Below are 25,946 nucleotides of genomic sequence, written 5' to 3' on the forward strand. Positions count from 1 at the left end.
ATTGGTATCAATATTCATGTCAACTGAGAAGGATTATATGAACACACAGCAGTAGGACATCAAGGTAGCTAAGAGGAGATTCACATCCATAACTTTTATATGCTAAGTGTCACCCTTTCTCTGTAAAACAGCCTGGCTATATCTATATTTTTAAGTGGAGGCACACTGTGGCAATGAGCTGCGTGTAACTCTCTGTACCATGTTACTGTTGACGAGCTCCTTCTCATGTTGACTAACTTTCACCGAGGCACTGTCCAGGCAGCCAGTTGGCCAGGCGTTGTTCCCACAAGCAGTTTAAATATGACTTTTATTTTATTTTATTTTTTTTTTCCCCTGGAGTAGAAAGGAGAATTTGGCTGTAAACATGCAAGATAAACTTTTCTGAGTGGAAAAAACTTTAGCCCACTTCATTTGTAGTGTGGTCTGAAGCTTTATTTTTTATGAGGAAAAAAAAATAATAGGGATCCTTTATTTTCTGTTATTTGATGGCTGTCAGTAGTTCTTTCAGCTCTGCTGAAACCCTTGGTTTTGTTTCACTAAACTCATCAGGTTCTTTACAGAGTGCTGTTTACTTTATGTAGAAAAACCAATTCCCAGAAAAGCTAGGTTAATCAGCTTGTAGAAAGTGTTATGCAGCTGTGGCTTGGTTCCTGTTGATAACTGAGCTGCTTTGTATATTGTGGTATTCATGAGTATTCACTTCCTCAGTCTGTGGGTCATCTGGAGTCTGTGAAATGCTTCGGGGGACTTCTGGAATTGAAAAGGGCTGAACAGACCTTGGCATCCGAGCTGCTCCCTTGGGCTTCTCCAGGTTCCTGGTCAGCCCAAATCCAGCAGTAGCTCTGCAGCCAGGAATCCTCCTCAGCACTGGTGGGAGCAGCCTTCGAACACATGGCCAGGGATGGAGAGGCTCTTTGGGATGGCAGGACATACTGCGCCCCAGAGGCTTGGTGGTAGCAGCTGTTGTTCAGCAAGGATATTTGAAGAAATTTTAAGAATATACTATTTCCAAATTGCACAGTGTTTTTTTGAAGATGTTTTTGCATTTCTAGTAATGAAGCTTAGACTGAAGCACACTTGTTCAGAAATTGACAGCTAGGAAGGGGGATGAGAAGAGATTTGTGGCCAAACTCTTCCTTTCTTGTAATGATACAAGTCATGTTTCATTTTGAAGGGAATGGTACTGTCTCTACAGTTACAACTGCAATCCTAAGAGCAGAACCTGGTCATCCGCAGACAAAATGTTCAAAAGCAGGCAAAACATGTCTGACACCAGGTTAATTTAAACTTGAGTAATACCCCAGTGTTTTGTTTAAGGTTTCCATCTCTACCACCGATTACCAAGACTCATGCCTGAAAGCTGCATCCTGATTGCCATCGGAGCACTGGTTGGCGCGATCATCTTTGGTACCGATCACAAATCCCCACCAGTGATGAACACAAGTATTTATTTCTTGTATCTCCTTCCACCTATTGTCCTGGAAGAGGGCTATTTCATGCCAACTCGTCCATTTTTTGAAAACTTTGGGTCCATCCTGTGGTGGTCTGTGCTGGGATCTCTGCTGAACTCATTTGGGATTGGCCTCTCCCTCTATGGTGTGTGCCAGATTGAAGCCTTTGGCCTGACCGACCTGAACCTGCTGCAGAACCTGCTCTTTGGCAGCATGATTTCGGCTGTGGATCCTGTGGCAGCTCTGGAAGTTTTTGAAGAAGCCTCTGTTAATGAGCAGCTTTATATGATGATTTTTGGAGAGTCATTGCTAAATGATGGCATAACTGTGGTGAGTTTCTTTCCATTCCTTGTCTTCCTCTCTTTGGGCCCTTATTGCTTGTAGGTTTATTGGACATAGGGCAAGAGCAGCTCTGCAGAAATCTTAGACACATTATTTACCATATATTCCACTGTCAACCCACAACTAATTTTAATATATGTAAACACTACATTTTAAATTAACCCTTACAAAAACATGCTGTTTTAGAGCTTCTGGAAGAGATACTGCTTCTGATATTATTATTATTACTGCTTCTAGATATTGGAAACACACCCTATTCTTGCATTCACTGAAGTGAATGGATAAGCAAAAGCTTATTTTGCTGATAGGACCTGTGTAAGACCTAGGAACATACTCAATATTGTGCAAGCAAATAAATAGAAAATTGTACTCCTTAAGGACTGAGGACAGCAGGGCTAGCAGTACAAGAGACCTTCCCATGTTCCATGCCTTAGAGAGCATTTATTTAAACAAAAAAAAAGCCAGATGTGTGCAGTCTCTGGTGGCCTCAATCCCTCCTCTCCTTCTAAGATTTTTTTCCAGAGACCTTAGACAGGAATTCCAAAACCCATGAATTACTTCACATAAGTCTATTTCTATCAGTAAAAAAAATGTCATCTGACAAGCATTCATCTTTCTTGGGTATCTTATCTCAAGTGTCCAGAAACAAAGAGATTTTTTCTATTTTTAATAGGAAAATAGTTTTGTTGTTGTTGTTTCATTTATTTATTTATTAAACAGAGCTCATTTTGCTAATACATTCATCACTTTCTCTATAGTTATACTAAAACTTGGAGCAACATGAAATTCTAGCTGTGGGCCACATTTGACCAAAACACTTAGAACTTGCATGTTTTTCAAGCAAGAAATTTCAAACAGGAAATTCATTGCACAGAAACCAAGAGGACTGTTCATGCACTGAAAATTAACTGCAGGTTAAGGAGTTTTGCTAGATATGATCTTTACAGAATTTAAATCACAGGAATCTAAAACACAAACTATTCAGATACTATTATACATGAGGTACAGCACAACCTGGACTTGTTAAATCTGTACAGAGTTCACTGCTGAAAGGCTTCATGGGAGAAGTGAAGCTCATGAGTAATGTGAAAAGGAAAAGGAATGAAGTAATTTCTTGCAGCCACAGCCTATCGATCATAAATCCTTATATTGGTAAATCAGAGATGTAGGGCTGATGATTAAGGGACAAATGTTACTTAACTTTGCATGCATACTGTTAATGTGTTACAGCGGTAACAACAAACAAGCAAACAAAATAATGCACAATTTATCTATCTACTTCAGAACTTAATGCCTGTTCCTCACTCTGGAAGAACTTGTTTGGTCCATTTTCTGACTGGTTCTCTACCCTGTCTTCCTTTTGTTCCCATGTGTTTACAATGTGGGTCCTAGTCATGATGGCATTTATGTGAGCTTTCAGTCAGGATCCTGTTACAGCACAAATCTGCAGTACCAGGAAGTCCTTAAAACCAGTGGTATTTAGGCATTCCTCCACAGTACAAGGTGGTGTTAGCAAAAGAAATAAAAGGGCTTGCTACATCGGTGTGAGTGAGTTCCCATTGCCCCATGCACCTCATCACTGGTCTCTTCTCACAGCAGCTACGTTGCAATCAGTTTGTCAGCTCCTGCTGGCACATCTCTGCATCAGCCACCTCCCAGACTTTTTCTGGGTGTGAAGGTTTCCAAAGTCTCTACCTGACTTTATGTCAGAGAAGATCAAACTTCTCATCTGGACGGATCCCAATAGGTTTCTTTTCCTCCCTGATACTCCACTTGCTATTTTAAAGTCTTTAAAACTGTTTACCTTGGCTGTCTTATCTTACCATTTCCTCACTATTTCTCTCTTAACAGTTTCTTTCGAGTTAACTCAATGTGTTTAAAAGGTAATATCACCAAGATATACTGAATACATATATTTTTTTCTATTGTTTAAATACAAATATCCCCTGGTTCTCTCCAGCCTGCTTATCAGCTTGAACATTTTCTCCCCAGCAGGACAAACAGGTGTGATTTTTGCTGAACTTGTACGTTATAACTGAGGCAACAATAGCTCCCCCTCTCCCATATTTAGTTTAATATCTTGGTATTAAAAATTCCTAAACTAATTGACTGTTGGATTATAAGTTATTTATTCATTTGACTGAAGGTACTGGAACAGAAGATGATAACTGTATCCTTTGTACCCATTTGTACCTTGTCTCATTCTACGCAGATGGGCTATATCTGTCGATGGAACAAGAAGGTTCCAGGGCCTGTTGTTTCTTTTCCCAATAGCTTCTCCTGAGCAGACTTTTATCATTAGAATGTCTACATCAGTACCGTTGTGTAGACAGCAACAGGACTGGTTCCAGTGTGTATCATACATTAGTGGAATTTCAAAACCCCATCCAAAACAGTGTTGTCGGTAAATTCAGTGCAGATTTCATTCAAATGTTGAACACAAATGGAGAACCCTGATCTTGCTGCAAAGTCTTTCAAGCTTCTGAAGCTGTGCCCTTGCTTATGACCAGACCATTTCTATCTTGAAAGGAGCTGAGCACCTGTATGCATCAGAAAACTGAACATTTCCCCTGACTACTTCGTCTCTGGGGCTTGATTTTAGAAACTCTGAGAACACCTATATACCACACCATAATCAAAATGAAGCTGCAGTGACCATTTCTCCAATGGTATCAGCTCCTCCTTGTATGCAGCCACAGAACAGTTAAAGAAATCTCCTGCATAATGGAGACCAAAGTAAAAATAATTTCTCTGTTTGAAGGGGCTTGAATTTATGTCCCTGATGTTTCTGGGGAAGGCTTTGACCACTGGGTGTGTGGGTGTTAGCGAGAAGGATGGAGATACTCTCTGCCCCTGCCACTGAAGTTGAGAATAAAATAAAATTCATGTGGTCAGAGAGAGGAAAGAAGAGTTTTCAAGGCTGTCTATGTTGGTGGTTAAGGCAGCCACTTGAAAATCTTTGCTTCCAATGTTTCTGATGTGAATACTGTATGCAATGTGTCACGTAGGCTGACAAAGCAGCAGCTGGAGCAGGGAACCCAGTCCCAGAGGAAGCACCCTGTGGGCAACAGTGTCACGCGCTCTCTTCCTCTCCCTGGCTCTATCAGTCACCCAGTGGCACGTCACTACATGATAATGCCCCCTCCAAAAAAACCAAAACCCACCGAAATATGACATTCACAAATTTGTTAAATTAGGCCAACTATCAATCTATACCTCCTTTGTGAGTGAACCAAGACATCCTAAGCTGATTCAGGCTTTCCTTCCATATAAATAATACAGGCTGTCCAGAGAAGAGATTGAAAGAAGCACTGAGGAGAAGAACTTGGAGGTGTTGGTTAATGAAAAACTCAACATGAGCCAGCAATGCGCGCTTGCAGCCCAGAAAACCAACAATTTCCTAGGGTGCATCAAAAGAAGTGTGGCCAGCAGGTTGAGGGAGGTGATTGTCCTTCTCTACTCTGCTCTCATGAGACCCCACATGGAGCATTGCGTTCAGCTCTGGGGCCCCCAGCACGAGAAGGACATGGAAGTATTAGAGTGAGTTCAGAGGAAGGCCACAAGGATGATTAGTTGGCTGGAGCACCTCTCCTGTGAAGACAAGCTGAGAGAGTTGGGGTTGTTCAGCCTGGAGAAGAGAAGGCTCTGGGGAGACCTTACAGCAGCCTTCCAGTACCTAAAGGAGGCCTGCAGGAAAGCTGGGGAGGGACTTTTTGTCAGGGTGTGTAGTGATAGGACAAGGGGTAATGGCTTTAAACTAAAACGTGGGAGATTTATGTTAGATATAGGGAAGAAATTCTTTACTATGAGAGTGGTGAGGCCCTGGAACAGGTTGCCCAGGAAAGCTGTGGATACCCCATCCCTGGAGGTGTTAAAGGCCAGGCTGGATGGGGCTTTGGGCAACCTGGTCTTGTGGGAGGTGTCCCTGCCAAGGGCAGAAGATTTGGAACTAGACAGGCTTTAATTTCCCTTCCAACACAAATCATTCTATTATTCTATGATTCTATAAAGAATTATAGTACCTCATTTGCTAGAAACACTGCAAGGTAACTTAGCTAAGCAACATTTACATGGGGCCTTACTTGTGTGATGTCCAATGCAGGTTGTTGCAAAGAACAGTTTGCTTCCACAAAGCACATTACAAAAAAATGGAAATTATGTCATATTTCAATAAGTACCATTTTTGTGCAAATTCACTTATATTGTATAGCTACTTTAGGAGGCAGAAAAGGAGAGACAAACTTACTAAATCATTTGCTGATGATAAATTGCCTTCTTCAAATGTGAGCATGGATCACTACCTTGATATCATTTATAAGGAATCACATGTCTTAGAAAGAGGTTGAAGTCAGCAAGAAAGAGGGAACAGAGAACAGGCTTTGTAATTAAACACTGCATAGTAAATATGGGAAATTTTGCTTGCTTTGAACCCTCTTTTCCTTACATGTCACTGAAGAACCTAATTTCATACATATTCATCAGGAAAAACAGCTATGACTATTTACTTTGGGATGCTTTCACATTAAATATTTTGTTGTGCTGTGTCTGTCCCCCAGAAATATTATCAGTGAGCCTCCCGGAGAACAGACTTTGTGACAGCTCAGGGTTGTATGTTCCCAGCAGCAATTTAAGATTGCACAGTAGCTGGGGAATAATTATTATCTTAATAAGCTTGAATCCTCTACCTGCAAATATCTGCTTTAATCTTCTTAACGCTCTTCTGAAATTAACTATATGAAGAAGAAAGACCAAAGAAAAACAGATAAATTATTTTGCTCTGTTTTGTGTTATGGAACTTATACTTTGGTGCAATAGCTATGGAGAAGTGGTGTCTTTAGATGTTCCTAAAATTCTCTTGAAAACTGAAAGGTGACTTTCACATGTTAGACATTTCCTGTAAATAGATCTGACAGGACTTAATGACAACCAACTGTCAGCAGCTTCTAAGAAATTTTTATCACTACCCCATTCATTCCCGTGGAGACTTTGGATTAGTTTTTAAATAATGGATGAAAGAGGAACATACTGAAGATTTTTCATCATGAATTTCTGAATGAGAGAAATTATTAATAATATAAGTATGGTAAACTTATCTGATCTAAAATAAATGAAATTATCTTTACAGACCAATTTATAAAATATAGTGAATTCAATCTGTCATGTAATCCAACATTATTTTCTTTTTATTTTTGATGTTTCAAGCTTTCTAGTCAGAATATAAGTATGAAGGGTCTTTAAGCCCTTTATGTGCCATAGCATTTTAGATCCTACTTTGAAGTTGAGAGTACTGGCACAGAATTCCTGGGAAGGAGTTTACGTGGCATGAAACCCAAAACATATGAGGTTAGAGAGACTATGAACTTCCCCTTCACACACTGATGCTACATTAACATAGGATTTATAGGGAGCAGGGTGGGCAAGGAAATGGAGGGAAACTCCAAAAGAAAATGTTAAAAGTAAAGAGGTTTAGAGACAGATTGGGACCTTTCTCGGCCAGGTTGGAAAAGCTTCCTTTGAATATTTGTGTAAATGCAGTTGTGACAGCCATTTACTCTAGATTTTTCAATGTCAATCATGATAGGCTATAATTATTGTATCAATAAGTCAACTCACTAAAACTTAGATTACATAAGACTTCTAATTGAACTCCAATAACAGAACTCTAATAATTGTATTTATCTAGCTAGAGGCAACCTGAAACTGCTAGTTTGCTGATCTGTCTAAAGCAATATCTAGCACACATATATCCATATATATGTATGTATAAAATGTGTAAGTTTGCAAGTTTCAGGAAGAAATCTAACTGCTATATCCTTATTTTTGCACATAGGTATTATATAACATCTTCATCGCCTTCACCCAGATGCACAGGTATGAAGAGATCGAATCCATCGACATCCTTGCTGGCTTTGCTCGCTTCTTCGTGGTGGGGCTGGGTGGTATGCTGTTTGGCATCGTCTTTGGATTTGTTTCGGCGCTCATGACTCGATTCACCCACAACGTTTCTGCTATTGAACCTTTGCTGGTCTTCATGTTCAGCTACCTGTCATACTTGTCCGCTGAAACCCTTTACATCTCGGGAATTCTGGCGTGAGTATTCCTTATGGCTTTTTGGATGCACTCTTGAGGGAATGGGCAACCTTTCATGTAGGTTGTTTGCTTGAGGCTAGTGTAACACCATCATGTTCAGGATCTAGCCAAGAGACCTGCAGTGAATGGCTTCTAAGGCGTCTGTAAGTGCATCGATAATTAGGAAAAGCCAACCTATACTCAGTGTAGGCATAGATGTAGTACTGAGGAGTGGATATCTGTGTTGGTATTTTGGGGAGATTTTTGCCTGAAAAAAAAAATAAAATAAAATAAAAAAGTTGCACTTGTGTAATGTGACCAGTGCTGCCACCAGCTGGCTGTTTTCTGTTCCTCGGGGCCTGAACGAGCAGTAGTCAGCTACCTCTGGTAAGACCAGTTCAGTAAGAGAATGGGCTGATACTAGGCCAGCGTGTCTGCATTTATTGCTAAGCATTGCTAAGCATTGCTAAGCATTAAGGCTTTTGACACCGTTCCCCACAACATTCTCCTCGAGAAACTGGCTGCTCGGGGCTTGGACTGGCGTACGCTTCGCTGGGTTAGAAACTGGCTGGATGGCCGGGCCCAGAGAGTTGTGGTGAATGGAGTCAAATCTGGTTGGAGGCCGGTCACTAATGGAGTCCCCCAGGGCTCGGTACTGGGGCCGGTCCTCTTTAATATCTTTATTGATGATCTGGATGAGGGCGTCCAGTGCACCCTCAGTAAGTTTGCAGACGACACCAAGCTAAGTGCGTGTGTCGATCTGCTCGAGGGCAGGAAGGCTCTGCAGGAGGATCTGGATAGGCTGGAGCGATGGGCTGAGGTCAACTGCATGAAGTTCAACAAGGCCAAGTGCCGGGTCCTGCACCTGGGCTGCAACAACCCCAAGCAGAGCTACAGGCTGGGAGATGAGTGGCTGGAAAGCTGCCTGGCCGAGAAGGACCTGGGAGTATTGGTGGATAGTCGGCTGAATATGAGCCAGCAGTGTGCTCAGGTGGCCAAGAAGGCCAACGGCATCCTGGCCTGTATAAGAAGCAGTGTGGCCAGCAGGTCGAGGGAAGTGATTGTGCCCCTGTACTCGGCACTGGTGAGGCCGCACCTCGAGTACTGTGTTCAGTTTTGGGCCCCTCGCTACAGGAAGGACATGGACGTGCTCGAGCGAGTCCAGAGAAGGGCGACCAAGCTTGTGAGGGGTCTGGAGAACAAGTCTTACGAGGAGCGGCTGAGGGAGCTGGGCTTGTTCAGCCTGGAGAAGAGGAGGCTCAGGGGCGACCTCATCGCTCTCTACAGTTACCTGAAAGGAGGCTGTAGAGAGGTGGGGGTTGGTCTATTCTCCCACGTGCCTAGTGATAGGACGAGGGGGAATGGGCTAAAGTTGCGACAGGGGAGTTTTAGGTTGGATGTTAGGAAGTACTTCTTTACCGAAAGGGTTATTAAGCATTGGAACGGGCTGCCCAGGGAGGTGGTGGAGTCACCATCCCTGGAGGTCTTTAAAAGACGTTTAGATGTAGAGCTTAGGGATATGGTTTAGTGGAGTACTTAGTGTTAGGTCGGAGGTTGGACTCGATGATCTTGAGGTCTCTTCCAACCTAGAGAAATCTGTGAATCTGTGAATCTGTGAATCATCACCATCAAATTACAATAGGAATAAAAAGTAAGGAGTGTGGAAATTGTAAAAAAAAATAAAAAATAAAAAAAAAGTCAGAGTTATTGCTTTTGTATATAGTTGTGAACGTAAGTTCTAATGTGGTTTACTGGAATTACACTATGCTAGAACAGCATCACTGGAAGAAGAGAAAGGAAGGAATAGGAGGCAAAAGTGAGAAACATTAGGAGAAGACTGCTGGTAGAGGAAAAGATCCTGCACCTAACAACCCCTCAGAAAGGTAAAGTGTAAAGAAAAGAGTACCCCGTGAGGTGGCAAACGCTCCAGCTAGTGCTGTGGACTGCCCAGCTGGTGGGTGGCAGGAGCTGGTGTGGCTTGCATTGGCTCTGAGCTCACAAGCCAGTGGGATCTCGTAGGCCTTGGTGTTCCCAGAGGAGAGGGATCTCCAGAAAACTCTTACCTATATCGAGAACAAACTAGTTAAAACTTAATAAATAAAAGTGTGTAGCTGTTGCTTTCCAGACAGGTACATTTGCTCATGTCCACTCGTCAAACCCTGGCTTGGTTAGCTTCAGAGCACAACTGGCTTTGTAAAACCAACTTTTGGAGGGTTGCCCTTGGAAGGCAGATCAGAATATTTAACCATATTAAATATGTATTTAGGTAGGAAATATGTTTCTCTGGGCAATTAGACAACAGAATTGAATCTTAGGCTTTGTTTTGCATCTCCAGCACACTTGCTCTAAGGTGACTGGTGACTTTAGATGAGCAGGGTTAGACCACCTTTATAGTGAGCATTAATGCTACATGGACCCTTTCCTACCTGCACTGCACAGAATAGTGCTTCCCTGCCTATTTGTTACACACGACTATGTAGCTCTTTATTCCTCTTACTTTTTATTTTCATTAGAGCATTGAAAATATTAGTAATAAAAAATGTTAATATAATTAGGATTCATTATTCTTACTGCTTCATTGAGGAAATTATTGCTTGTTTTAGGAATGGGAACTTATTGTCACCCTTTTGAATTATTGAGGAATTCATTCATTTGTCACATGGATCATGAAAGTCTATTATGCATGTGTCTTTGAAAGTCAACAGTATTAAACTTTAATGCTTAACGACATTGTCTTAAAGTGTTCTTGGACCTGCTAAATGTCTCATTTCTACCAGAATACCCTTGAGATTTCTTCAATGGAAATTAAATGAGCAGAAACTAGATGAAGGTTTATTTAACGAGCAGTCAAAATTCTCTGAATTCACAAGTTCAGAAAAATATCATCCCAAGAAACCCCCAAAGACTAAAAGAATATCAAGAGAAACTAGATAGATGATGGAATATATTACTACCATAGCACTGAATCTATCTACATACTACTGTGGAAAATGAAGGGGATAAGAGAAACCATCTTCAGCAGTCCTGTTTGAAGACTACTGCTCAGTATGAACGTGACCAGCATCTGTGCTGGATCGTGGCTGATACCTCTGAAGCAGGCTCTAGTCTTGATTAACAGCAAAAATGTGGAAAAAGATTCTTTTCCTTCCTTAGGAGCATCCCCCACACTCTGAGCAACTAAAAGGGGTGAAGGACACATCTGTAGGAAAATTAATTTTCCCCGCAGTGGGTTTCTGTGGGATGAGAATTTCTGAAGCTTAATATGGTCCTACTGATCTGCCACCCAGCTGGAAGGGAGCCAGCAGGGGCTTTGGCCCATGCGGAGAACTAAAACCACATTCTCCCACCACCATCTTGAAGGAGAAGATCACTGAGAGGCAGGTTATGTCTCTCTAATTGATCTATCCTCAGGCTGGTACGAAATTGACCGCCCTTTGTTTGAGACTCAAATATTTGTTGTGTGGTGGTTGTGTGTTAGACATTCAAAATAAAATGGACTTTGAACGGGAATGTGATACCCTCACTTCCTCCCCAGGGAGGCTGACTGATTTGCTTCCTTTTTCCTACAAACAAAATTGGTTCACAGTTCTGCATTAAGATGCTCTCACCGAAATAGCTAGCGTTACTGAAGAAGTAAAATGCTACATGATATTAGGAAGGTTAAAAGTCAGTGATGGAGAGTGCAGGTAATGAAGGCAAAAGTTGTTCTTAAATAAAATAAAATTAAAAATAATAATTTAAAAAACAGTTTGTAACTGATCTATGATGTTTTGCCTGGTACAGCATGACAGCATGTGCAGTGACTATGAAGAAATACGTGGAGGAGAATGTTTCCCAGAATTCCTATACGACAATAAAATACTTCATGAAGATGCTGAGCAGCGTCAGTGAGACCCTGATTTTTGTGTTCATGGGAGTGTCTACAGTGGGGAAAAACCACGAGTGGAACTGGGCCTTCATTTGCTTCACTCTGCTTTTCTGCCTCATTTGGCGAGCACTGAGTAAGTCAGCTTTTGTGGGCAAGCTACATCTCTGAGGGAAAACTTTTTGTGCAAATGTATGTTAGTAAAGCCTGTGCAGACTGGTATAACCGGTTTCATAACAAATTTACTAGGCATGCATTGCAGTCAACTTAATTTCATAAATCCCCACATGCAGAAAAAGGGGAAAAAGCAAACTCAAACAAATCTTAAGGCCAGTCTCCAAGTGCAGGTTTTATGATTAAGCAAGAATGGAAAACTTTACACAAAATTAAAATATTACCATGATTATGCCTATATAGAAGCCGATATTTTAGTTAACTATATGCCCTTGGGTAAGTGGACTTAATAATTTAATTGCATTCTGTAATTAACTTACTAATTGGATAATAAATGTACATAAGCATGCTTCTGGTCCTGGCTGTATAACACTAAAGGTCCTGGGCCAGGAGTGCCTAGAGGATGTCAAACTATATGTGGGGCATATGTGGGCAAATGTGAGGAATCAGCAGAGAGTTTGTGCTTAAGGATCAGAGGACAGACCAGTACAGCTGATGTTTTGACAGGTGTTTACTGCAGATCTCTTGATCAACAGAAGGAGGCAGATGAACCATTCTTTATGGCTCTGTAGAAAGTGTCACAGTCACAGGCCCCAGTACTCATGAGAGACTTTGACTACCCCGGTATCTGTTGGAAGGGCAGTATGGCTATATACGAGACATCCAGGAGATTTCTGAAAAATGTAGAAGACAATTTCTTGATGCAGGTGGTTGATGAACCAACTGTGGAATATGCTTTGTCACAAGTCAAAAATGTGCCTTTGTGACAAAAAAGGCCAACTGCATCCTGGGCTACGCTAGCAAGTGTGTAGGCAGCAGGCCCAAGGAAGTGTTTCTTCCCATGTATTCAGCACTGGTGAGAGTATCGGGTGTGTCCAGTTCTTGTCTCCCTGGTAAAGGAAAGATATGGGGGTTCTGGAGCAAGTGCAGTAAAGGTCACCAAACTGGTCAGGAACTAGAGCACTGGATATACAAGGAAAGCCTGAGAGAGCTCAGCCTGAAAAAGAAAGAGCTCACAGGAGACCTTATTGCTGTCTACAAGTACCTGATCAGAGGGTAGAGGGAAGATGAAGCCTGATCAGAGAACAGAGAGAAGATGAATCCAGACTCTTCTCAGAGGTGCCCATCAGTAAGATAAGAGGTAACAGACGCAAGGTAGAACATGGGAAATTCTAATTAGATAGTAGGAACCCATTTAACATGAGAGTGATCCAATATTATAACAGCAGCACAACTTTACAACCTTGAAGGTACTCAAGACTTGATTAGTGCTCTGAGCAACCTGATTTGATTAGCTCTGCTTTGAGTAGGAGTTTGTTCTAGATGACCTCCAAAGGTCATTTCCAACATAGAATACTCTGAGTTTGGGACCAACTAAGCATTGGCATCAAAGAGCTGAGGTTAAGGTGCTATTTCTTAAATCTCTCAGGTGGCTCTGGTGCATTGGAACAGTTCTGTTATATAGTGATGACACAATTACTCAACTGTAAAGGTGATGTGATTGTTGTGGGTTCGACAGCAAGAAGGCAATGATTAAATATTTCCTTGCTAATACAGTGCCTTGCTAACCAACTGTGCCCTGTATGTTTTTAAAGGCTTCCTTTTGGAGTCCATATAGGATAACCTTCCAATAAAGAGATAAAAAATGTTTACGGGAAAAAAAAACACTTTGCTGTCACATGCCCCTTTGTCTCTCAAACACCAAAGGGAGTGCTAGAGCTTTCCAGAGGATGGTCAAAATATTTCCCCTGAACTTGTTTGCTAAAATGATTGCATCATTTTCTCTGAAGCTTGAATAAGGTAAAAAGAATTGGTTTGAGGGTGACACATAACACAGTTTCGGTCTGAGTAGTTGATTATCTAGCATAATGTATTGGGTTTATGCAGCCAGGGTTTAGTACTGGGAGGTGCTACAGGGGTGGCCTCTGTGAGCAGAGCCCAGCAGGTGCCCCATGTCAGATCAGAGCCAGATGGCTCCAAAAGGGACCTGCCGCTGGCCAGAGCCGAGCCAATATGCGATTCTGGTTGTGACTCTTCGGAATCATATTTATGAAAGAGAAAAACCTGCTGTGCAACAGCAGCTGGGAGAGAGGAGTGAGAAAATGTGAGAGAAGCAGCCCTGCAGCCCCCAAGGTGAGTGCAGCAGGAGGGCAGGAGGTGCTCCAGGCACGCAGCAGCAGTTCCCCTGCGGCCTGTGGAGAGGCCCCTGGTGGAGCAGGCTGTCCCCCTGCAGCCCATGGGTCCCACACGGAGCAGATCTCCACGCTGCAGCCCGTGGAGGAGCCCCCGGTGGAGCAGGTGGATGTGGCCTGGAGGAGGCTGCGGCCCATGGAGAGCCCCCGCAGGAGCAGGCCCCGGGCCGGAGCTGCAGCCCGTGGAGAGGAGCCCACGCAGGAGCAGGGGGTCTGGGGGGAGCTGCCGCCCACCCGTGGGGGACCCGTGCTGGAGCAGTTTGCTCCTGGGGGATGGACCCCGTGGTACGGAGCCGTGTGGGAGCAGTGCTTGAAGAGCTGCTGCCTGTGGGCAGCCCCCGCAGGCTCAGTTCGGGCAGGACGGCATCCCGTGGGAGGGACCTCACGTGGAGCAGGGGCAGAGAGGGACCGTGAAGGAGTGGTGGAGACGAAGCTTTAGGGACTGACCACAGCCCCCATTCCCCGTTCCCCTTTGCTGCTTGGCGGGGAGGAGGTAGAAGAGGGTGGGTGGGGGAAGGTGTTTGTAGTTTCCTTTTAACTTTGCACTGCTCAAGTCTGATAGCAATAAGCAATAAATTACATTAATCTCCCTGTGCTGAGTCAGTTTTGCCCATAACAGTAACTGTGAGTGATCTTCCTGTCCTTATCTCAACCCACAAGTTTGCTTTTGTTTTCATTATATTTTCTTCCCTGGTCCTTCTGAGGAGAGGCAATGAGAGATTTGGTGTTGTGGTGCTTAGCTGCCCATCAATGTTAAACTACCATACATAAATAATCAAAAAAGGTCCTATATAAAGTGGTATTCAGCAACCTAAGTAATGGTATAGAGCTACTAGCCTTACCCAAAATAATTCACTGAATTTATCAGTGAATACAGAGTAAAATAACACCAGTAATTATCATGAATTTTCAATGTTTACTTTAGCAATGTAACAGTTTACACACAAATCATAGGATATTTGTGTCTTATGATCAAGTAGATTAAGAGAAAATCAAGCAAATAACTAAATGTACTCCATAAAAAAAAAAAGTAAAACAGTCCTTACATAGCCACAGGCTGTCTGATTAATTTTAACTTTTACTGAAAGCAAAATGAAATTTGAGAAATAAACAGAGAATTACAGAGACAGTAAGCCAGAGGATTAAAAATTAAAATGTCATTACTCTGCCTTTCAGTGAACCTGTCCACAGGATTTGTTGGTAAAGAATTGTTCAAACACTTTGGGCAGACACTGTGTGAAAGCAGGAAACATTGCAAGGGAAGGCACAGGAAAAACTCTCATCTAGTGGTTTATTTTGTGTCCAGAACACTTCAGAGAAGTGCAACATAAAGACAGGAAGTAAATCTTGTCCCCTAATCTCACTTCTAAACCCACATGAGAATTTAAAACTTGAAGCAGTTAATAAACACACACTTTTCTAGGACTTTTTCACACAAAGATTAAATATTTGGTCAAAGAGAAACGACAAGAACCAAAAATTGAAAAGGAAGGTCTGTCAACTGCTGCCTGAGACAAAATGTGTTTTGTTTTGCTTTGAATATTTTCTTTTTCTGCTTTCTTAATAATAATTTGGGTTTGTTTGTTTGTTTTGCCTTCTTAGGTGTATTTTCTCTCTTCTATATCAGTAACAAGTTCCGAACGTATCCCTTCACTGTGAAAGACCAACTCATTATTTCCTACAGTGGTCTTCGAGGAGCCAGCAGCTTCTCTCTTGCGTTCTTGCTCCCAGTGAACCTCTTTCCAAGGAAAAATTTGTTCATTACTGCTACACTTGTAGTTATATACTTTACTGTGTTCATCCAGGTAAGTGTGTTTCTTAATGTATTGCTTTCACAAAACCAAGGTGACCAGGTTATTCCACTTGGTTTACACCGCTGCACAAGGAGGAACTGGATCTTCTGGATGTCCCGTGCTCTTTATTTTCCCCTACAAATGACTCAGATACTCTAGGGCATCCATAGAGCACTATGCACTTAGGCATAATAGTGGTTAGGCATTTAGATCCCATCGGAATGTTTTCATAAAACCAGTTTTGTTTCTATTTCCCTTTTTTTAAATGCTAGATTCTCTAGTAGTGCAATAGAGAATTGGGAACAGCTGAAAATGGTTTCTACATGAAAAACAAAACAAAACAAAAAAAGAACCAAGCCAAATCAAACCAAACCAAAATGCTTAATTCTGAAAATATAGAAGTAAGAGTTTTCAAGACCATAAGGACCTCACAAAGACAATGCTTTCTTCCAGCTGAGTGCTGTTTTGGTGAAACTTGGCAATGAGTCAGTTACTTTATGTGGTTAAAACGTTGATAAACACAGTCTTGATTAAAAAATAGGTACACATTTTTTAATTTTTGTTTTTGAGTTTTAATCCTCTCCTGTTGTAATCGATCATTATCCCATCTAAGACAGCTTTTCTGACTGATTAAAATGAAATCCATTTTCTTGCTTTCTGCTTTATTTTTTGAGATATTATTAACATTTCGACTTAATGTTCCAAATGCAGGGAATCACAATTGGACCATTGGTCAGATATCTAGATGTTAAAAAGACCAACAAAAAGGAGTCCATCAATGAAGAAATTCACATGAGAGTAAGTTTTTGGTATCAGGAAATAGTACCCTAAAAAGAAAATGTAGGGTGTTCAGAAAGAGATGGATTAAAGGAGGCATTTGGTAGCTCTGACATTTAGTGAATTTGGGCAATTAATGCTTTTTAGAACATTTGGAGGGAAACCTAGGCATAATATTCTAAAATGTGATAGTTCATTTGTATTCATAGTGACTTTCATATTATAATACCATACTGTAACTGACATGGCATAGCAGGGCTCTTACATCTGGATACTTGTTACCATGGTGGGACAGGTACATAAAAGCAGCATTTACAAAATGCACTTATCATCCTTTTCAGACAGATTTGTTAGACACCGTTGTTGCCATCTTTTGATTGATTATAAACACACTGACACCTTAAAAGTCTTAATCATGTTTTGGTGAACTGAAGTGAGTTGAAACATTGGTCTGCAAATTTAATTCTAAGTAACAATTTTTTTCCCTTTCAAACATTTGCTTTAGCTCTCAAATTACCTATATATAAAATAACAGGAAACTGCTCAAACTAATTTAGGAACACTAGACAAAATATACATACACTCTTTCATTTTTACTCTAGGGAATATATCTGAAATTAACAAAATGATTGTGCCTCAAAATTAAACACATTCAAAAAGCATTAGCAAAACCAGAGCATCTCAACTGATTTGAATTTGAAGTGAATTTAATTTTTGCTATTCCAACTTTTGCACTTAGCTTTGAATGGTAATCATGTTCAAAAGCACCACTTACAACTATACATATGCAAGAATTGACCATTTTCTCTGTTTCTGTAATGCTAGAAATGGACAGAAGATGACTGAAAATTCTGATACTTAGCAGTGATAAACTTGCCATTCTCATGACAATATGCAAAATCCTCAGGGGATTTGCAGATCATGGCAAGGGCTAAAGTGTGGAGTACCTGGCCCCACACACGCAGAGGGATGCCACACATGCAGAAAGAAGACTTGGGTGGCAAATCCAATAATTTTAGTTTTGGTCTCAGTAGAGAAAGAGGACCATGCAATTTGGATGCTCAGTATTGTTTTCCACTGGGGACAGTCCTTTACTTAGGTTTGTATTTTTCTAGGTGACGGTGAGATGATAGCAGACTGACCGAATTGTCACCTCAATCAAAATATTGCCACTGCAGACAAGCACAGTGGGATATTTGCCTTGATTTTTAGAAAAATGTAGATACTTTCAGAATTAACTCACCATTCCCATTTAAAAAGAAAAAAGGGGAAAAAAGGAAAGAAAATCCTGTCAACTGTTGCATATTTGTAGTGACATTATTTTCTCATAATGGCCACTTAAATTTCTTCCGTGTTTGTTTCTCCAGTTGATGGATCACTTCAAGGCTGGTATTGAAGACATATGTGGACATTGGAGTCATTATCAGCTGAGAGATAAGTAAGCATCTCTTACTGCAGACTATTATAATAAAATAACCTATCATCTGTGATGTAAAATACAAAAGGTAAATAGAATAAGAAATCCATCTTGTGCCCCATGAGGCTAAAATAGCATGAAAATATTGGGGACGTGTGCAATATCTCTTTTTAAAAAGTGAACTCCTGAGTAATCGCTATCTCTTGGGTGTGCAGTGCCCATATATTGTGTGCTAAATTGCTTCTGCACAAACAGGGAGAAAATGAACCTTCTGAAAGAAAAAAAAATATAGCAGATAAACTCATGCTGCAGGCATCAGACTATGCATATAGCTTTGGTATAAATCTTTGATATATGGCAGTGTTCCTTTAGGTTGGGATTTGAAACGGAATATGTGTATGGTATCAGTGCTTCACTGTCTTTCTCTATAAGCCTCCAAGGCAAATACAATCCCTTGTAGGTGAGTGCAGATTAAATAATAATTACTCATTTGTCCTTACAAATCTTTGTAATTAGTCATATTTAAAATAAAAAAAAATACTGGAGGAAATGTTGGCATTTAAATATCTAGTAGCACAGGCAGATACTTTCAATCTGGTCTTCACTCAGAAAAATCACACAATTCACAAATGGCTGAGGTATGAAGGGACCTCTAAGTCCAACCCCCCTGATGAGCAGGATCACCTAGTGCACATTGCACAGGATGGCATCCAGGAGGGGTTTGAATATCTCCAGAGAAGAAGAATCCACAACCTCTCTGGGTAAGCTGTGCCAGTGCTCTGTCACCCTCACAGTAAAGAAGTGCCCTCTCCTGTTGAGCCAGAACCTCCTGTGCTTCAGTTTGTGCCCGTTGCCTCTCGTCCTGTTGCTGGGCACAACTGAAATGAGACTGGCTCCATCCTCTTGACACCCTCCCCTCAGATATTTGTACACATTGATGAGGTCTCTCCTCAGTCTTCTCTTTTCCAGGCTAAACAGGCCCAGTTCTCTCAGCCTGTCCTCATATGACAGGTGCTCCAGTCCTCTAATCATCTTAGTATCCCTAAAATACAGGACCTGTGCTATGTCTTTTATAAGCAGGATGAGGTGATATTGTGAAGTTTTGGGGATCTTTCAGGCATTGCTCAGAAGAAATCAGAACTGGGATTCTAAGCTACCTTCTTCCCCAAGGGCACTCTGCAATCATGTTGGCCTCCACCTCAACACGTTAATGTTGTGGGGATGGACTAATCTTTTCCACAGACATCATATTCTGATGCTGTGGGCTAAGTGTTATCCCTCAGGTCGTGCCTAGACTTCTGTGTCTGAGACCTCCAGCTTACCACTCAGCACTGGACCCCAGTAATCCAGACTGGGTGTTTACTGGGACATGTGGAAGTTCCCTTCATGACTAGGTTTCTCCTTATAAAAATCAAGAATTACGAGTGGGTAGAAGGTTGGTCTGTATCCAGTTCTCATTCCCACAGGGTATACTGATGTATCGAGGGCGCATACCTGAACCTGGAAGCTAAATGTCTTCTAATGTCTTCTTGGCTCTCACAGTACATAGATAGATGGCTTTAGAGCAGCCACTGGGGCAACACCACTGCCTGTGTAGTCAATAAGCTAAACAAATCACTCTTGGAGCAGTAATTTAATTGAAATAGCAGCATTTCCACATTTCAACAAAATAAAATATTATTTCCACTTATCTCACATCTAGCAAAATGCTTTGATAAGATAAATTTGTCCAATTTTTTCATAAATGTAATGTTTCTGTTCACGGGCAGATTCAAATGGCACATTGTATATACATAAAAAATAATGTAAGAAGATTGTATTAAAAAGTATTCCCTAGACTTTCCTGTGTAACTTTAAAGATGCTTAGCATATGTGTATCAGAATTAATTACCTTAGTGATGACACTTCAGGTTGCTTTCTGAAAAAAAAAAGAAAAAGAAAAAAAAATATATAAAGAGCTTCAATCCCAAGTGAAACATTTGTGTACCTCTCTCTGTTATTTGAGTAAGTATGAAGACCAGTCATGTTAAAAGAAAAATGTACAAAATTCTATTGCTTTTTCTTAGCATTGTGGAAAGCATTACCTTGCTGTGGTAAACTGTTCCTTTGAAAGAAACTTGTAAGAAGATCTGCTGTTCTGCTAAACATCTGCCTGAAAGTACATACCTGTTCCAAAGCACACATATACATTCACATTCAAATTATGTCATACATCAGAGATATTTTACAATCTGCAGCATGCGTGCGCATAGTATTTTGTGGTCCATTCAATTTCTCTGTCATTCAGAATACAAAGAAGTATATTTTCTCCAGCCTAATTGTTGGGATTTAAAATTATCAGCAACATAATGCGCCCAAACTACTGTAACTACTGGGCCATTTGAAGCATTATTGGTGGCTGGCTGAATAGGCCAGGATTACTGTAAGAGCAGCTGCTGCTATTAGAATACATTTGTATGAAAGCATGGAGACTGGCCATATTCTTTTCTTACAAATGTGGCAGTGTTATATAAACACATACCCAGTCCTCTTCTTTGCTTTGATTGCAGATTGTTTCTTTCTTTTGTCCAGTGGGCTTTACAATCTCTGTGGACCACCAGACCATGCCAAATGTCCCCCTAAAGGTCTCTGTTCACTCGTTCTTCAGGAGTCCATAGGTGCCTTCAATTTGGATACAGTTTCCACTGTTGAATTATAGATGTGCACATTTGAATGAAGATCAGCTTGACCCACAGAAATAAAAACACATTTCATTTTTTTACACTTTGATTTTAACATCTCTTTTGCAGATTTAAGAAGTTTGACAATAAGTATTTGAAGAAAATTTTAATTCGGGAGCATCAACCCAAATCCAGCCTTGTGTCATTATACAAAAAGATGGAGATAAAACTGGCCATTGAGATGGCTGAGAATGCCATGGAAATTTCAAAATCATCCACAGCTTCTTTACAGTGAGTACTGGCCTCTTCACCCTTTGTGGAGCAGAGTGGGACAGGAGGGAAGGCAATAAAAATCAGGCAACACCCAAGGGATTTTGTGATTTTAACAGAAAAGTGTGGGAAAAAAAAAAAAAGACAGTCGTGGGAATGTGTTGTTTTGGGCTGGCACTTTGGCACTCATATTTGCACATCGGTCCTTTGCTGACAGATTGAAAATTACTTTTTCTTTTTTTTTTTTTTTTTAAATGATGGGCAATTCAGAAGAAGAAACACAAGTCAGGTGTAAAGGCCACTCTCAGTGCTTTGAATCACAGCAGTGGTTTGAGGGGGCGGTGACCTTCAGTGTGCTGGCCAATGGGTTTTACTCATCACTGCCAGCTGGTGAGAGAACTGAAGGAGAGGCTAGAGAAAAGGTCTTGACTCCAATATTCCAATGAGAAGAGAACGGTTTTCCTTCTAGCATTTGCAGTTTTTGCTATTTCAGGTTGCAGTCCCTCAAATCATTCTGCTATATTTTGGTACTTCCATAACCACTTTGGCCAGAACATGGTTTCAGAGAAGAAAATAGAAAAAGACAGAAAGGATTATGGAGAACACTTTCTAAACCTTACCTTGGATTTTCAGTATGGGAAATGAGGAATTTACACCAATGCATTTGCCTAGTTTCTCAATAGTGCGCTAAATGAATGCTAGTTCTCCCAAGGCTTATGTCCTTTCTATTTTGCAGCAGCCTCTGGCAAGGCCCAGCATATTTTTTTTATTCGCTGTTTCTCTCACCCCACACCAGAAATTTCAAATAACAACAGGAATTTAAACTAAAATCTCTCTTGAAACTGTTTGGCATAATCACATCAAAATTCATGTGTTTTCTTGAAACTGATGTCAGCTTGCAGCATAAGACCTAGCCCTTTTCTTTCTAAGTCATTCTTTGCTGAATGGATGATACTAAAAGAGATTGCATGTCTGTCAGGCTCCTTTCTGTCTGCTGTATTCCCTTAACTGCTCTGAGCCAAGAGTAAATGTGCAAGGCTGGTAGACAGTCTATGGCAAACAAACCACTTTCCTCTTCTTTTCTTGAGAGAAAAAGGAAATAAGACAAATTGCTTTAGAGTAGTTCAGAAATTCTCTCCCAAGATAAGCATTTAGACTGAAAAATATTCTATAATAAATACGACAGACTAGATTTTGCCATCTTTACTTTAAACTGTAATAAAATTCCACTGTGCATCAGCCTCTGATTTACAGATTTTCCTCCTGAGACAGACTTTTAAAAAATAAAATGTCATCTTTAAAAAAAAAAAAGTGACTCAGAACCTTTCTGATCCTTGGAGGCTGTGAGAGTGTTAGGAAAATACAAGTTTTCACAGCTCTATTCTTCAGTAGGTGTCCACTGAGGAACCCTGGAGGAGACAGGATAGTGAGATAGTTGTGTCTTTGGTCTGAGACAATCTTATTACTCCATTCTCCTGAGTGATTAAGTAAATCTGCTAAAGAATAAAATGTTTCTTAATGGAAGCATGCATAAATGATTTGATTTTTCTCATTGAGCTGGCTTATAACTAGGCTATCCTCAGTCAGCATACAAAAATCCGGCCATGAGCAATGGAGATTTGAAATCATATTCCAACCTATATCATGTATAGCAATATTTGTGGTGCTATAGTAGTAAAAAAACTCATCAGCATTTCCGATCACTTCTGCAGCATTTAGGGACATGAGGGGAAATACTCTATAACAATCAAGGCGCATGTTCATCAGTGTAGATAAACTCTGTGCTCAGAAATTGCATTCATGCTGGTGGGAGTCCTGCAGGTGGTGTGGGTGTTCAATATGCACTTAGCATTTCCAGTGCAGATTGGAGAAATTTGTCCACAGGCCATGCGACAAAAAATCCACAAGTAAATGAAAATCGAGCATTATGTTATGATGGCTTGGAGAATATTAACCTTAGAAATAAGAATTTTGAAGACAAAAGCACAGCCAAGCAAATATAATCAAAACTGTGTTTTTATGGTTGTATTTTGGAATTATACCCTAGCAATGCCCATTAGAGAGACAGAGATGAATCAGCTCTGAGTTTAATTAATGCTGGATTCATATTACTGCAATACTGACTTGTGTAAAAGTAAATCTTACAGAGTATCGATACAGTAGAGATCAGAATAAAATGACATTTTGTCATTTTTGATGGTGTAGCTGTGCAAGAGCTGTGCCTGGTGAATGCTACTTCCTTCATAGGACTAAGTGAAGATTGGTGGAGAGTTCACAATGTTCAAAATTTTGGATATAATACATAAAAAATAATTTTACAAGCATTGTGGAAGGAATTTTATTTCCTCCCTGTATCAACTATCTCCAAGTCTTAAGAAGAGATACTGTCATGGTCCTCATTATGCAGAGAGAGTCAGTTTCCATGGCATATTATCAATTCAGTATTTTCTTTGCAACTATATTGCCTGTGCCATTCTTTGCCATTAACATTCTAAGGGTTTCAAGAAGGACAAAGAAATAGTTTCAATAAGGGTTGCTTTATGGGTTTGGTAATATACCAATTTAAAAAAAAAAAAAAAGTTTTTTTAAATGTATTATATATTGCAAAATTTCAAAGCAACCCGTCTTTATTACCATATGTATGTCTTGTTATCAGTTTTGTAGGTTAATATCTAATCCCATGAAAAGAATGCATACTTTTTATTTCTGCTTCAGAACAAAGCACATTATCTTCCTGCTGTTTGTTCTTTTGCTATTCCAGCTCAGAAAAACTTGGGGAATTATATTGATTTTATATAAGTCACTTTAAAAGATACACAATAAGCCTTTAAATGACTTAGGAATGGCCTCCTCTTCTGTACTGGCATGTGGAGATGTCAGGTATGCAACTGGAAAGGTAAAGAGATGATCTGATGTCTTGCTGAAGTGCTGCTCACCACTTTTCCTAGTTATTCCCAACAGCAAGGTGTAAAGAGCCTATGGAGACATTTGGTGAAGTGAAGATGTGAGAGGGAGTTACTCCCTGTGACATTTACACCACTTGCACTATGGATGTTCAGTTTGCGTTACACAAATGCTGCATTTTATATACCAGAACTGGTTGACCGGCTGATTGCAATTAGATTGCCGTTAGTCCCCAGGGGCTGTGCTTGTGTTTGCTTTCATAAGTGTGCCTTAGCACCTCAGTCCCTCCCTTGTCCAAAGAGAGAGAAGCTAGGGGCTGCTGACAGCAGAGAGGCTGGTTTCCTTTCTTGGAAAGTAGCATACGTGGGCTGTCCTACAGCCTAGGACATGCCAGACCCAGTATGGAATAAAGGTGCATTGAAAGTGCTCACCTGGGAACTTGGAGGCATCCCTGGATCCTCTCAGTGGTAACCCTGAGAGATGAAAGCAAGCAAAAAGCTAACTAACCAACCAACCAAAAACACGATCTGGACTGGAATTATGTGGTTGTGGTGGTAGTGGTCTTTCTTCCCTGCTGGTAAATGTCTAGGTTTGTTGTTGTTGCTGGTGCTGAGAACTGATCTGTGTCAATCATACATTTGTTGGGAAGGATTTCTCAAAGCCAGGATAAGATTTCTAGTCAAAGCCAGAAAAAGAGTCCATTTCTCTCCCTGTGTCTTGTTAGATTATAGCACAAAATCGTGGTAACATTGCTCAATTAGCTGCAATTGCAAAATTCAAACCTTTTCCTTATGATTACACTATAATCTTAGTTTTGTTGGAATCTAACTTCCTTTGCCGTTAAAAGTAATTTTATTTTAAAAGGAGTAAAAAATAAATATACACAAAACTCTGGCAATACTGTATGTTGATAATAATCCTTTCCTTAATTGCACAATTTACAGACAGAACTTAAAGGACATCACTGGGCTGAAAATAAAGATTTACGATAAAATTTTAAACAAGAGAAAAGAAAAAAATGGAGAAAGGGAAAAACCAGAAACAACAAGATGAACTCAGACTGATTCATCCTGGATGATGACTATCTATTTCCCTTTCTTTTCTTGGGAATTGAGCCGAACACTAACTCTCACACAGATTGACTGATTTAGCAGGTCCAGTTAACATTTCACAGCAGCCTTCATCCATTATTTTGCTAGTGAAAAGGCCAGGCAGTTACAAATGAGTGTCAGCTTCTTGTCCCAGTTTGCTAAAAATGCAAAGATTACTATCTTTTAGGTAGTTCTTTCATTTTAAATGGAGAAACAGGCTTAGTACCAAGGAAATCCTATACGTTCCCTTAGCCACAGAGAGATCTTTTGGACTCTAGTCAGGGTGTGCTTTATTTCTTAAGGATGTGCTCAGTTTCTCAGAGGAGTTAAAACCAGCAGGATAGCAAGGCCCAGACTGTTACACCATGATGAAGAACAGATTCAAACAGAGGAGGAAATTGCAATACCTTCCTGTTGGTTGCCTAATCCTTAATTATGAACTTCCTTCTGAAGCTCTTTGAAATACAAGGAGACTTTCTGCTGTCAGCTCCATGAAGGCTGTGGGTCTGCTCTGTCTGCCCAGTGTTTTGATAAAACCTGGGAAGAAGCCAAGCCTGACATTGTTCATTCAGCTTTGGATGATTTTGTGCCGTCACTGGTTACTGAAAGGCTCTTTGCAGTCTTCTGTCCTAATACGAAAAGCAGCTCATGCATCATTTTGTAGCATTAGCATTTACCCAACCTAATGTCATAATTAAACTTCTTTATTTACAGGAGCTGTAGAAATCAACGTGTGCACAGGCTCTCCCCTGCTGAGGTGGAGTCCATGAGAAATGTCCTGACACATAACCTATACCAAGTGCGACAAAGGGTGCGTGAGTCGCCTTCTATTGCGCAGTGTTTGCAGACCAAAAGCTCTTGTTTGCCCTCCCCATCTCATGGCAAGGGTGGTGTTAGCAGTGGGACCAGCCCATGGCTGCACAAGGAGGCCAGCCTCACAG

General features: G+C 40.7%; 1 protein-coding gene across 5 annotated transcripts in view; it reads left to right on the top strand.

Moving 5' to 3' along the window:
- Positions 1-25,946, top strand: part of SLC9A4 (solute carrier family 9 member A4) — a 37,917-nt gene that overhangs the window by 2,706 nt on the left and 9,265 nt on the right. For 3 of the 5 annotated variants that reach the window (XR_013954142.1, XM_080601609.1, XM_080601610.1), the window contains exons 2-9: positions 1,318-1,781; positions 7,624-7,883; positions 11,646-11,863; positions 15,696-15,898; positions 16,598-16,684; positions 18,031-18,101; positions 20,870-21,031; positions 25,720-25,816. Coding sequence is in view for 4 of the 5 variants with exons in the window: in XM_080601609.1 (XP_080457735.1) it covers positions 1,318-1,781; positions 7,624-7,883; positions 11,646-11,863; positions 15,696-15,898; positions 16,598-16,684; positions 18,031-18,101; positions 20,870-21,031; positions 25,720-25,816 (1,562 nt within the window). In the remaining variant the exon portion in view is untranslated. The remainder of the gene's footprint in view (positions 1-1,317; positions 1,782-7,623; positions 7,884-11,645; positions 11,864-15,695; positions 15,899-16,597; positions 16,685-18,030; positions 18,102-20,869; positions 21,032-25,719; positions 25,817-25,946) is intronic. The other 2 variants (XM_080601611.1, XM_080601612.1) reach the window with 2 other exon arrangements.

Source organism: Anser brachyrhynchus (genome assembly GCF_964034855.1).
Source record: "Anser brachyrhynchus genome assembly, chromosome: 1".
In the NCBI taxonomy this organism is placed as follows: Eukaryota; Metazoa; Chordata; class Aves; order Anseriformes; family Anatidae; genus Anser; species Anser brachyrhynchus.